This window comes from Cinclus cinclus, chromosome 1, assembly GCF_963662255.1.
Source record: "Cinclus cinclus chromosome 1, bCinCin1.1, whole genome shotgun sequence".
NCBI classification, from domain to species: Eukaryota; Metazoa; Chordata; class Aves; order Passeriformes; family Cinclidae; genus Cinclus; species Cinclus cinclus.
Genome location: NC_085046.1, coordinates 23,641,533 through 23,656,133, shown reverse-complemented (window position 1 = coordinate 23,656,133; position 14,601 = coordinate 23,641,533). Strand labels below are relative to the sequence as shown.

At 39.5% G+C, this 14,601-nt stretch overlaps 1 protein-coding gene across 1 annotated transcript in view; it reads right to left on the bottom strand.

The window, feature by feature from the left end:
- Window positions 1-14,601, bottom strand: part of LOC134053088 (probable acyl-CoA dehydrogenase 6) — a 76,800-nt gene that overhangs the window by 61,964 nt on the left and 235 nt on the right. Inside the window, exon 2 of the mRNA XM_062507921.1 lies at window positions 2,799-2,919. Within this exon, the coding sequence (XP_062363905.1) occupies window positions 2,799-2,919 (121 nt within the window). The remainder of the gene's footprint in view (window positions 1-2,798; window positions 2,920-14,601) is intronic.

Sequence of the window (14,601 nt, the reverse complement as noted above, 5' to 3'; positions counted from 1 at the left end):
TGAGCAGACAGTAAGTTAAATCTACTGATGATCTTAAAAATTCTCTAATTATGGGTACATGTCTGAGCTTTGCCCACAGTGTTTACATGACCTCCAGTGAACATCCTGAACTACAGCCAATATTCACTAGAACCAACTACTGTGTAAACAACTGTGAAAAAAATACACAGGAAAAGCTTTGTCACGTTTGTAGCCCACAACTGCATACGGTGGGAATTGATGGAACCTTTGCAATACAAATAGTGTCCCAAATCAGTTCACCACACAGAGAAAGTTTCTAGTGATAAGGGACACATGTAAGGCACATTCTTTTAAAAACCTGACTCCCATTTAGCCGCTCATTGTTCATAAAGGGAATGGTGCCTACACAGGAAAAAGTACACTTTCAACAAATCTGAAATCCAACAGATGTTTCCTTCTATCTAAGCAAAACAAGTTTGTGACCCATTTCTACCCAATGAGAAAGCTTCAAAATGACTTCTGGAAAAAAACCCCTCCATATTTTACAGAATAATCTTGGAAAACAAATTCAATAAAACTTTTATTTCAAAATTGCAACTATTACTAAAGTGAATTAATTTTAAAAAATCAATGTTGTTTAAAGAGGGTGTCTTAAGATCTGGATTTGAAGAGATACAAAAGGATAATTTTGGTTTGTAAAGAGAAAGTAGGACAGACTGTTAACTCACAAGTGCTCTGCATTGCAATTGCTCTCCTCAAATCAATTTAACCTCCCTTCTTCAGACCACCTGCAATACCCCTCCAAAGCTCCTGCGTGATTCTGGCTTCTTCAAATCTCATAAAACTTCTCTTCCTCTGCAAACAGCAAATAAATAACAGAAGTAGCTGGGCAGACTATATAAGGTGGATCTTTTTAATTACAGTATACACTAATCATACAGCAAGTCTAAGCACTTTGTAGAAGCATTGAAGACAAAGAATTTCAGGGTTTGCCGAAGTTGTGCAGTTGAGGCTGTGCTGTTGCACCCCTTACTTTGACTTACCATCAGGAGAAAGTTTCAGGACTTTCAGGACGTACCTGGTGGCATTACACCATGACAGAGCAAAGCTGGATCTGGTGACATTCTGTTGCACAACTGAATGCTGCTAAGACAGCACCTTCCAAGGAGTTGGTGTGCTTTCTGTGGCCAACAGTACTGAACTGAGATGGATCACATATTGCTGAGGATTTTATCAAACTTTTCATACCTTTTATAAAATGTAGCTGCAGAGTATTATGTATTATTGTAAATAAATTGCATTCACAGCTAGATATAAACATCAAAGCCAAAGTTAAAATAGTCTTAAACATGAGTATGAGAGATGTAATCAAGCACGTGCAAACTTCTGTGCCACCTTTACCTCCACAAGTCCCTTCTTCACTAGATTTCACTCCAGTTATTTCTTGTCCACCTATTTTGTGAGCATTATACAAAGCTCCCACCTCTGTAATGTTTTATGTGCAGTAAGTTCAGCATTGAGGTTCCTTACCCCAGCTGAAGCCTCTGCATGCCCTGAGATGAATGTAAGAAGGCAGAACTGACATCTGTCAGCCTTGCAATGCACCATTATTACAACCAACACGAATATCAGCAATGCAAAGGAGACCCACTGAGATGCAATTCAAATCTGCCTATCAAACAAGTACAGCAGAAAGTAGAAGTGGTTTTCTCTCCCCCCCAGTAATCCTATTTGTCCTTTAAATAGATCTTAAGCATAATCTTGAACTGTCTGCATTTCTGTAAAGAAATACCAGCTCAGACTTAATTGGATTTGTCAGACAATCACAGTCCAACAGCTCTCTGAGATATAACAGCCGAACAGCTGTGGGACAACCTCCCACATTGTAATATACAAATATGAGTTCATTTCAAGAGGGAATATTTCCTCTGAAATTAAGTGATAAAAAGACAATTTACTGCACAGAACTCTGTGCCTTAGCTACATCATGATGTGGTGTGGAATAGCTAAGGTTATGTGAGCTGCTCCATATAGAAAATTATCTGCAGTTAACTGCTCAAATCTGTCACTTCAGGCTGCTCTGAATGTAGGAAAATGGGGGTAAAAAAATCACTGAGGAGTCTGAATTGAACATGTAACAACAGCATTTGGAAAGAAGGCATGTATATCACATATAAACACAAAAAGATAGCAGAATATGTATCTTAGATGAAGAGCAGAAATACTTCCTATTCCTCTGAACTTTTTGTGTCACCTACACAAAAATTTGTTCTCTTTGTCCTCAGCTTCCAGTTTTCTTCAGAATTCCATGGGCTGGAATTTTTAAATACAATCTAGGGGATAATGGCCTAAAGGCCACACTAACCTCAGCCTTTGAAATGATGGAGAGGTTGCATGTTCAGGAAGTACAATAAGTCAAATCTTAAAACACTTCCAACACCTTCCAAAACCACAAATTCTGAACTTCAAAACTTCAAAACAAATGCACTTCCAAACCACATATTGTGGTTTCTTTAAGGAAGATATGGATTATTTCATATGTATCTGGACCCAGAAGAAAATTTATTATACATATTGAAAATCGAAGTGATGCTCATTTCCCTAATTTTAAAATAACAGTCATAGAGGTTTTAACATTTGTATTTAGAAGAATATCATCTTAAGTGCTCAACAATGTTATCCTATGTGTTTGCAGAGTTGGTAACCAGCATGTATATGACTGAGGAATAGAAGTCAACTTTGCACTGAATTCTAACCCGTGCTTAGACCTGGGGCAAAAGTGAATTAATCTCTTGAGTCTATCGTTTTCAATAGCCAGGAGCTATACACTCACCTACCTGTTGGCTTATCCACACCAAGGAATCCAGCCTGTCCCAGGATTTTAAACACTTTATGTGCTGGGAACTGTCCTTCTTCTTCCCACTTGTCCACAAAGGGATTAATCTCCTTGTCAATGATCTAGATTTGGAAAACAAATTGTACAAGTTACAAACACAGGCATCCTACACAAAAACTTTTGTCAACTTTCACCTAATAACTAAAAAGTAAAAGAAAAACAAAATATACAGGTTAAAAATTGAAAGCCCACTAATTTTCTTACTTCCTGTTGGATATCCTTATTCTTTCCTCACTCACAACTATTACAACAAATGCAATGAGGCAAATGTAAATAATTCTTTTAGCAATTACTACTAGAACAGGCCATCATGGCTAATTTAAGACTCTCCAAGGCCTATGAAAATGGCTGTTTCCTCCATTATTTGTTACCTTTTTGGGTACAGTTTCCAGAAAGTGACAGGAAGGGAAACCTGAGTTGTCTTCAAAACAATCTTGGAAAAAAAGGTTGATCTGTTCTTGATGACCACACACAGTACCAAGAAAGTCAAGCAGAAGAGATTCATTTCCTCTCCCTTTTCCTGAAACATTCTCAAAGAAGTCAGTGCTCTTTGGGACATTTACATCTAGTCTGTATTTAGATTTCCCCACAAGTCTGACAGAACCTGTACTGGAAAAGTGTGATCTTCCAGAATTTATGATATTCCCAAATCTAGTCCCTGAGCAACTATTGACTGTGCTACTGCTAGTGCTGCACACCTTCCAAAAGTCAGTGTCCTAAGCTGCCTGACTACAGCCCTCACACTGTTCAGGCTGCAGCGTTCCCTTCCAGCCTTTGCAAGGAAAACCCATCTGGACTACAGCCACTACATTCAGCAACACTTTCAGACTTCAGGGCACAAGAGCTGGACATTCCACTCCACCAAGACCCAGATTTCCATGGCCAAGTGAAAGGAGCAAAGTGGGCAGCCTGCAAGTGTCTTCTTGCTGCTTACCAGCTCATCATGAAGCAGATGGATATGCCCACCTCTGCCCACCTCTACAGCCCAAACCAGGTCTTGGCACAGGCTGCTTCTGCCATGCAGCAAAGGGCACCATACACCCCAGTCAGCCTTACATGGGGGTCCAAATGGCAAACGCCATCCCCCCAAAATGAACCCTACCAAAACAAACACCAGCTCCCAATAGAAAAGTAATGCTTTTAACCTCTGACCGTGATTTCACTACTACACTGTTTCATGAAGAGACAATTTGTTATTTCAAGAACTTATACCTCTTAGTCTTCTTTCTCCACTAAATAAACAACTTCTGTGGTGCTAACTATTTCTTGAGCTGGAAATAGAATCCTCTCCCTTCTAGACTGCTATGCTCTTAAGACCCTGCAGAACCTTCTTCCAAACTATCTATTTATTGCACATTCTTTGGAGAATTTCAGCCCATATATGGCTGCTTTCTCCCTTCCAGTTGGCCACAGAAATAAGCATACTTGAATGCTGGTAACAGAAAAATCAGTTTTTCACTTCTCTCCCCAAATTCTGAGAAATTCGTATACTGAATGTTCAGTTCCTTCAGTAATTATTATCTCTCTTCTTCTGTTATATTGATTAACACAGGCCTAAAAATCAATTTAAAAAAAAAATATGTGGCAGAACTTCATCTAGGAGAGCTCACGTTTCTCACTCTATTGCCATATCCCATATGCTCACATCCTAAGACGTTGACTCCCAATGTTGAAGGTGGTGAAACACCTTTTTGTCTGTAATATCATTTGGTAATGCTCTCTGGATAACACCAAGGGGAATACCTGACAAAGGATACAAAAAGTTATTCCAATGTTTTGATGAATCTTGGCAGAATATGTGGTGAATATACTAACAAAGAGTTTTGTTTGCTGCAGTTGGAACTGGGCCAAGTGTTTTGTAGCCTACATACACAACCACCTTTGAAGTTGAACAGATTCTGAATGACTAAGCCAAGATTTCTGCAGGTTTGCTCCTGTGCCCTTGAGTAAAAATCAGATTTTTAACAGAACTGACTTATTACCAGGTGAGGTTTGTCATGTTGAGTAAAAGATCTTCCTTGCATGACACAGCAACAAAACCCCCAAAGAAAACCTCACTGCACAAATAAAAAATTGTGCATGGCTTCAAAAAAAAATATTTAAAGAATCACAGTCCAGATATTGATAGACACAGTTTCTTCTTAGATACTGGATCATTCACTGTGATTTTGCGAAGATATAAATAAGTCCTGTCAAAAGCTTTTGTGTTTCAATCACAAATTGCTTGCAAAAAAATCACACGTTATTTTATAATCATAAGGGGATTGGGGGAACACCTTCCCTTGTACTACCATATACAAACATAATCCAAATTGCTGGAGAACTGCAGTACTGCTCAACTGGCTGGTGCTTCAGTACTGATTACTAGGTATTGTCAGTCCTTCCAAGAAAAGCTAACTGAAACAAGGAAATGTATTTTTAATGGGACAAGCCAGCAGTGACTGAACAATCACAAAATTTAACATTTGCTTAAAACTTTGCAAAGACAGGTCAAATAATGCTTTGTACTTAACCATCTGATTTGTTTGTCCCTTCTCTTGGCTTTAGCAATTTCCTCACATTTATGCCCCCAGAAAAATATTTTACACTTGAACTGCAGACACTAATTATGTAAGCACCTTGAGTTAAACCCTAAGATATCCATGCAGAATTTGTCAATTATAAAGAAGTGAACTTTCAACAGTATGCAAGTAGCTGGTCTGCTTATTTATATATGCTTTATCATGAGAAGCATGGAAATCATGGGTGCCAGCATTTAGACTTCCATCACTAGGATACCAATAATAACAAGATCTAAAACTTCTAGCAATAGAAATATTTAGCACTGCATACTATGGATGCCATCTGCCAGATATTCCCAGCCACAAAAGAAATCTTTCCACCTGATCTAGCTTGCAAATCTCAGTGGCATTTGGGGTGTAAAGTTGATTAAGGATAACTCTCCCACCTGTTGAAGTACCACTGAACCACAACAAAAACAGATTTTCCTGACAGCAAGGGCACAGTAAGTTTCATGTATGAAAACCTGTGTTTTTCTCAGGCTCCTTCATCCAAACACTGAAGTTGAAAACCTAAAGGATTAGGGTCTGGAAGCAGCCTTGGTTTAGCCTGCATCCCAGCATGAGCTCAGGTTGCTCTCTGGAGAGCCTCCAAAAAATGGCCTCAGGGCTGTTATCAGCTGTGAATTTTTTATTAAAAACAGCCTGGATACTTGCCCAGTCTGAAATAGGTCAAGCCAACAAACTCACTTCATATTGACTGATGGTAAGAAAAATAAGTGTTTTCATTAGAAATTGTCTTGACAAAGTTTTGTGAAAATATCACCTGTAGCTTCCTGCCCATGGCTGGGGAAATGCCATGGCAGGGTTGGAGAGGGGACAGAAACCTAAATTCAGATTTCTTTAGAAACAGGTAATTTTAATTTATCTTCAGAAAAGAGTAATGAAAATATCCCCTCAAGTCACTGCCATAGTTTCAACTATTTTCCACTAAAACTTAGTATGCTATTTAAATGAGAAAAGAAACAAAAATACATGATGTTTACGCTCAGTATTTTGTGTTGTTATTATACTAGCAACAACCCAAAAACATTAGCAATTGATATTTAATTCTGCATTCTAAAATAAATGCATTTCACAACAGTAGAAACTGTACTTGAAATACTTCATATACTGAGAGTATGTACGGATGTCCCTTACAGGAATTAAAGATTAGTTTTCATTATTCACCAGTATGTTTGCCTTCTATCATGCAATTCAGGAATTAAAGACCATACCAGTTCTACACACAACACCTCTTCTAAATACCCCTTATAAAACTGTACAACATACAGTTTCAGCACACTATTAGTAAGATGATGACTTTTGAGAGAATAAACTTAATTCTTAAAAAAATTACACAATTTTTTACTAAAGCTTCCTGTGAGTTATACCTCTGCTGAGATTAGACTAATTTACTGGAGAAGCAAGAGAACATGTCTAAGAAAATGTATTTTGTATTAAGAAGATTAAATGGAGTCAGTGGGGCCAGGACTAGATTAGGTGTTAGGAAGAAATTCTTTACTCAGAGAGTGGTAAAACACTGGAACAGGTTGCCAAGAGAAGTTGTGGATGCCTTATCCCTGGAAGTGTTCAAGGCCAGGTTGAAAGGGGCCTTGAGCAACCTGATCTAGTGACCAGTGTCACTGCCCATGGCAAGGGGGTGGAAATAGGTGATCTTTAAGGTCCTATCAAACCCAAACCATTCTATGATTCTATGATTATGTGACATAACTGTTCCATATTGTGTTGGGAGCAGCATTTTTTTCCCTTCAAATCAAGTTACACCAACTGAACTTAGCTCTATTAATATAATGACCAAAAATGACACAGTTAATAGGGTCTTTAATGTAAAAAGCAAATAAATAAACTACAAACCACTAATGACAGTTCTTGTGTGGTTATACCTAGACATTAGCACAACAATGACTTGAACAGGAGGCAATAGACCAGAGATGTCTTTGCTTTCCATATCAGCAATAAATAAAGGAAATAATTAACAGCCTTCAAAACAACATTTGCCCTTCAGTTTTAATCAAAACCACAAGCAGCAGTGACTGCACAGTGAGACAACTCAGCATTGTAGAAACCCTGTGTTGAGGTCAAGGTAGTACTTTAGAAAGATGCAAGGCAAAGCTGAGGTGGGCAAACCCATAGGCCATATGTGGGTGCTACCAACCTTGGACACCAAAAGCCACCCCGAGGGTGCAAGGCAGCCAGGACCCCACAGGTGAGCTCCTGACTGGCCACACATGCAGTCGTCTCAGCTGCTCCCCAGGAGGGCCTGAGGAAGGTTTACCATGATGATATGGGGTTGAACTGAAAAAGTTCACAGACAAGAATGTCTACTGCACGTAGTATGCAAATCCATGTCCCGCTGCCCCTCCTGCATTTATGATGTCCCTGCAGCACTGGCAGGATGGATGGCACTGCTGTACTTCCAGTCCCCATGGCACATGCTAGGAGACCCTAGTAGAAGCCAGGAGCTGCCCACGTGCATGGATCACCCAGCATGGTGGTGGCAAGCCTGACCTGAAAGGCTCAGTGCCCCAGCAGAAGAGGCAATCATTCAGTCTGTTATGACATTGGGTGCAGAAGCAGAGGCAGTATGTGACTTAAAAGATCACAACAGGCTAAAAATAACTCCATTAAACAAATATGATTTAACCACACAACAGCCAGAAAATGTTCCCTGCAGTGCTAACCTTGCCTGCTCACACAAAGTTATTTACTGCACTTTCTCCTGGCAAGCAAAATCCATTTTTACAAGCTTGCCTGTGATCCACAGTAGTCTAGAGAGGGAAACTGCAGCCTACTGCTTCCTCTTTCAGGATGCACCACCAGTACAGGGCAAAGGTCTCAGGAAGTTTTGCAGGACTGTCTTCTGGGGATTGTTTCCTTTGTGGGTGTTTTTTGTTTTGTTTTGGTTTGGTTTTTTGTTTTGTTTTGTTTTGTTTTGTTTTGTTTTTATTATTTTTTGGGGGGGCGGAGGGGGTAGCTTGGCTTTTTTGTTGTTTCTGTTTCTGTTGTTGGTTTTTTTTGGGTTTCTTTTAATACTAATTTAAACAAGGGGTATAGCCCTGACTCCTATAAAAACATACACTATTATTAGTGAGGAGCTCAACTAGGAGATCTACTTAAAATATAACTCACTGTTAGGCAAGGGGTCCTGTCCAGATTGCAAATGTCCCAGATGTTGCCAAAACACTTCTCTGTTTCACAGACAAGTCTCCTCTCGCCCTCAATATAGAAGATTCGGCATTTGGATACAATATTCACCTTTTACTCAATATTCCCAGCTGGATGCCCAGCCAAATATATCATGTGACACACCTGGGCAAATGACCAGCTATGTAAGTTGCATATGGGATTTGAGGTTGAGACTTGATGAGGTGGAATCTTTTGTACTTTGAGCTGTCAGACTGTTTCTGGAAACAAGCCAAGAAAACGTTTTCCACCATAATATGGGGTTGTACTGAAAACAATAAAAAGTAGACATCCATTCCATGACCCTGTGAAAAACTTGGCGGAAAAAAAAAGTCCTAGCAGCAGAATACCCTGATAATGAAAACCAAGAACAAAAATGAAGTAATTTTGACTTAAGCTTTTCAAACATTTGATCTCCCCCAACTTCTTGTACATTCCATGTGCAGAAGCCAATGGCTCTGCTTGGTGCCTGCAGGACAAGATGTAGCCCACATAGAGAAAAAAACCTACTGGATGAAGAGAACACTTCAAGCCAGTTGTAACATATCACTGAGAAGAAAAAAGAAAGTGGGTTTCTCCAATGCTGTTGCACACAGCTGTTGCTAGAACTGACCTTCCAGAGAAGCTTCCAATGGATTTTAAACCAATATTGAGTAGGCTTATATAAGGAAAAAGCCAAGAAAATTTTCCTAATAGCTGGAAAACTTAAGGCTTAAATGGGAAATACATGTATTTAAACTGATTAATTAGAGCACCAAAATTCCTTGTTGTTCCTTCAATTAAGTTGTGCCACAGGCAACAAAGTAATCTGCAATCTGCTACTACACTGGGTACCAAAGACTGCAGTGATCACCAAATACAGGAACAAACAGTTACTAAATGAAATTTTCCCTTTCTCAGAAGAAAAAAAATAGCAGAGGGAAAAACCCTATAATGTAAGAGTTGGCAGCTTTTCATTGTGTAATAAAACATACCTGCCCTCATCTATTTTTACAAAATCAGATTTTCCATGGGAAAAAAAAGTGTGCACTTTGTAGGTATTCTGCAACTGTGCCTGGTCTATTCATTTGTCAGTATCTAGACATACTTCTGTTTAAATCATTGTGTTTCTTCCTTTTCACTGCAACACAGTTCCTTGCAACAAACCTAACAGAAAAAGCAAGGCAGATTACTGGTTCAGAAATTTGAATACTGATTATTTTTTGGTCCCATACATTTGGCTACAGTTTTTACTTTGGGAAACCAAAAAATCCAAACCCTGAATCAGCTACAAAGTTTTTGCCAACACTTACTGAAATCTTAAAATCCTGTAAGTTCACCAGGGAAGCATGTTCTGCCCTCCACCCCATGCAGCTGCTGGCACATCTGGGAGCCCCACTGCTGAAGTAAAGAGGGCACACATCATCACCATACTAACAAAATGAAAGGTTTAGCCCACCCCCCTGAATCTGAGCCCTGCTTAACCATTTCCTGAGGAATGACAGGCTAGAAGACAGTTCCAGATGGGAAGGAGCACACATGATCCCAGCCAACACCTTCTCCCTCTTTATGTCATTTTTCCAAAGACAGTTGCAGAGACAAATCCCTCCTGTGCAGACCTGAATGTCCTGGCAGTCCCTGCATGCTCACAACCACAATCCCTTCAACGGCCCTATCGAAGAGTATGGCAGAAAAGGGAGGATCCCAAAATTTGTGTAAAAGTGAGTGCTGAGGACACAGCTGTTCCTAGGATCTGAGGGCAGATTCTTTTAAACCAGGGTAGTCCTACAAGATCAAAAATGTGTGCTGTGCCAATCTAGGCACTGATTTGGGAAAAGTCTTTTGTATGACAGGGAGCTCTGGCCACTGGAATAGTATCCAGTCTCCTTGTATCGAGTTATGAAAGAGATACAGAACTGAGCAAGTGACCATCTTTTTTTACTCCTGCAAATCATGCTTTTCAACACAGAGATGCTGATGAAATATAGCCTAATGTCCACCAGAGATTGGGATGTTGGGGTTTGGGTCCTCCTTCTGACTGTGGGTTGCATCCCTGTAGGAACAAAACAAGTTCTCTAACTGCAGGCAACACCATCACGTCTGAACTGTCAGACAAAACCTGTATCAACCCCAGGTGTTTGCTCAGTCATAAACCGCTTATTAAGACACAATTTTAGTTGTCATAGCTGTATTGCCTTATCAAATATGGCAATGATAAAGCAATATAATAGCTAGAGTTGAGACACAAAAATATCCACTAGACACAGTTCTACTAAAAACTGTTCACTGAAAAGTCTAACTAGACACAGTGAAAATTTGTTGCAACGTTGATATGGGGTGGGGAAAAATTTCCAGCATTAAGACACAACAACCACAATCTCAGATGTATGCACTACTCCGACACCAAGTAACAAATAGGAGCACTGATTACAAAATTGCCTTTATTGCACTTTTGCTACATACTGAAGCATTTGTACAGAAAGTGACATTTTTCCTATTATCAGAAAAAGTTTTTACAGGCTTCCTTAAATAAGCTGAAGCTAATTTTTTTCCCCTCCTGCTCTCCTACACTGATTTAAAAGCACTTCTTGGTAGAGCACTAGTAGGTGTACTGGATGGTCTCTCACATAACAGTGGTGCATCCCAGCTGCCTCTTGCAATCACAACAAAATTCAGTTATGAAGATTTCCTCTCTGATAAATTGCCACCAAAAATTCTTTGCACCAGCAAGAGAATTAGCCCCTAAATGTTTGTGTGATGTTTCTGTCAGACACAAGATGAAAAAGAGAACTGTAACACAAGAGAATCTGGTAATACATTTTGCTTCCCTCACACAGAAGAGCAGCCAGTGCAGAATCTGTGAGCCTTACAGGTGTCACATCTGTTTTCTTCCTGAAGCTTTAAACTCAAATGTATGATAAATTAGGTTTTAAAATTACAAGTGCCAGTCATGTATTGCTCAGATTCAGCTGTGTGTTTTCTCTCTTCCAACTTAATGACAAACTAGCATTTAAGTGATTCTTTGTAATACAAACAAGTTATTACTTCACCATCCTGTGGAAGGGGTTTATGATTTCTCATAAGGATAAACAAACCAATTCCATCCAAGGTGCTCCAATGCTAACTGTGATAACCCTTCATTATTTTGCAGGTAGTCAGTCAGAAAGAGCTATATTATTTTGATGGAAAATTTACAGAAATTTTACCAGAAAGTTAAAGGAAGTGTCAATATTGAGATTCTGCATGCTCTAATATGAAGAGACATTAAATACTGCAAAAAAATATACATATATTAATAAACAGAAAATCATTACATGCAAGCCAAGAGTGGCAAAGTAGCAGTGTCCTTGGGTGGAGTCTTCTTGTCACAGGGAAAATTCTCATCCTAGACACACAACACAGTATAACTATACCCAGTCACCACTGGGCATAAAATGAAATGTCATTTATATTACATGAAACTCTAGCAAAATATATGTCAAATTTCCCAATTTCCCAAAGTTTCTTATTACTAATTTCAGAGAAAAGGAAGAATAGGCAGCCCATATACATTCTGTATGCGTATGAATACTGTTAGACATACACACACAGAAAAAGTTAAACCATTTTTCTTCAAACTAGTTATACTAATTACTGAGACAAGCTGTAGGATATCAATGTACTGCAAGCATTGTTCAACAAGTTAAGGAAAAGTTACATTTTCAATTTCCAAGAGGAAGGGTGGTGACCTATAAAGCTGCAAAGGAAACCACTCACACGATTATTTCAATACCCTTGCTAAAAACAGCCCCCTGGAATTATAAGAGTCTCTTCCTCATCCTGCTCAGAACAATTGGGAAATTATAGATCATTTAAAGTATGTTAACTTAATATACTAAAAAATAAAATTAATGCAAACAAACAAACAAAAAATCCATTTCTCACTCATGGAATTGCACTGCTCATTTTTCTGATTTCTCTGGTACTCACATCTGGATTTAGCTACTGGAAAGGGCACCCCAGAGTATGTAACAGGTATACTTAAAATGTATTGCAGATACTTAATGGTAATTCTCTCCCAAAGACTCTGTGGACAATTTTCAATTTATCCTAAAATCATTTGGAACAGGCTTAGCTTAAGCTAAAATGAACAATGATTGCTAGAAGCTTTACATGATCAACATCTGACTGGGTTTGACATAAATAGTGATTTTTCTTTTTTTCCAATATGATCAGAGCAAACCCAAAATAAGTGCTACATAAGCATTTTTTTAAATGCAGGATAATGAAAAAGCAGATTTATATTGCCTACTACATTTAGATTTATTCTACATAGATTTATTCTATAAGATATTCATCACATGGCCTTATGTGATAAATGTAGCATCACATTCCCTCTTATCCCATGATGTAATAATCTGCACTGAAAAAACAGCAAGGCAGAGCATTCTGGCATAAAAAAGGCAGTAAAATACTAGGCATAAAAACTAGGGAGGTGAAAGTTTTATAAAAAAAAGCTTTGTGCACACAGCAGAGCAGCAAACACTGCACTAGCAGACATTAATATAGCTACTTCCTTTGTCCTCAATAAATACACAGCTGCAAATACCTGAGATACAAAACAATGTCTGCCTTAACCTATCCATGACAAAGAAGTGGGACTTAAAATCTTCCAGATCACCACCTTCACAAGGTCTGGCCTTGTCCTCTGTGTTTCAGGACACCAGATTTCATTGATGCAGTTGTTGTCCCTGGGCGGGTAATGAGCAGCAGTATGCCAGGGAACAATTTCATCAGGCAGATAGCTCTGGAGATACACAGATATATGAAGGCTCTCAACAGGCAGAATCATCACAAATTTGACACAATGGTGTTAGCTACAATCTGGGTGAGAGAGGAGGATTCATTTCCAGCTTCTTCAACTGGTTCTTCCTGTATCATGTTATTTCTCCTTTGCAAAGAGTCCAGGAATGTAGAGTAATGAAACTAATTTACTAAGAAAGTGACAGGTCATGTATCTCTTTCCCTTCTTGCTCGGGTTTCTCTTTTATAACACAGAAGATGCACTCCCATCTCTCAAAACTCAATGATAACAGATCTCAGTGACAGAAAATGTGATTAATTACATTGAGTTTGGGATATTTTAACACTGGAAGTGTGAAAGATAGTGCCTAAAAAAAAGAAAACCTGAGGTAGATATCACTTCACTGAGAGGTAACTCCACTATCTTTTGTCCACAGTGAACTGGAGGAGAGGTGAAATTTGGAAATGAATAAGTTTATCCAGGGATATATAAGATTCTGCAAGTAATTTTTAAACGCATCCATAAAAGACAGGACAGCATAGCTCCAAACTCACATAAAAAATCAGTATCTAGCAATCCAGAGCATACTGTTTTAAAAAAAACTATAGCAGAGCACTGCATGACCAGCTAGAATTTGGAAACTTGCCTACAGGTCAATCTGAGGTAAGTCCTTACATTCCCTTCTTCTGAACCCATTGTACGTTTTTTGTTATCTGGTGGCCACAACAACGCTGTTTGGGCCTTGCAGAAGGTACTGACTGAACTGCAGCACTTTCCTCAGCGGTTCAAAGGTTAAAGGTGGACTTTCTTTAGTCTCTTTCCCACCGCTGCTCGGCCCCGCACCAGGGCTCCCCGCAGTCGAACCGGCTGACTCTGCCTTTGGCAGGTGCCCTTAACAGCGCCACGGGATCTACAGGTGACATTGACCTTGCTGACGGGAATGCACAGAGCTCGCCAGCACTTGAAGGTTGACCTTCGGTATTCAATTCACACGCTACGTTACCAGAAGCTCCCCGTTTCCTCTCGATTTATGATCTGGTTTTGCAGGAGGCTCCCTCCCCAGGATGTGTCTGTCCATCGTGCCCCTGTGGAAGGGGCGCAGTGCACGGCTGACTTTGCTCTGCAGGACCGATACCCCGCTTTGCCCGGGGCCGCACACGCCGGGCTGGGCTGCGGGTCACAGGCAGGGGACACACGGCTCCGTTTCAGGCCTCGGCAGAGGGAACTTTTACTTCTTT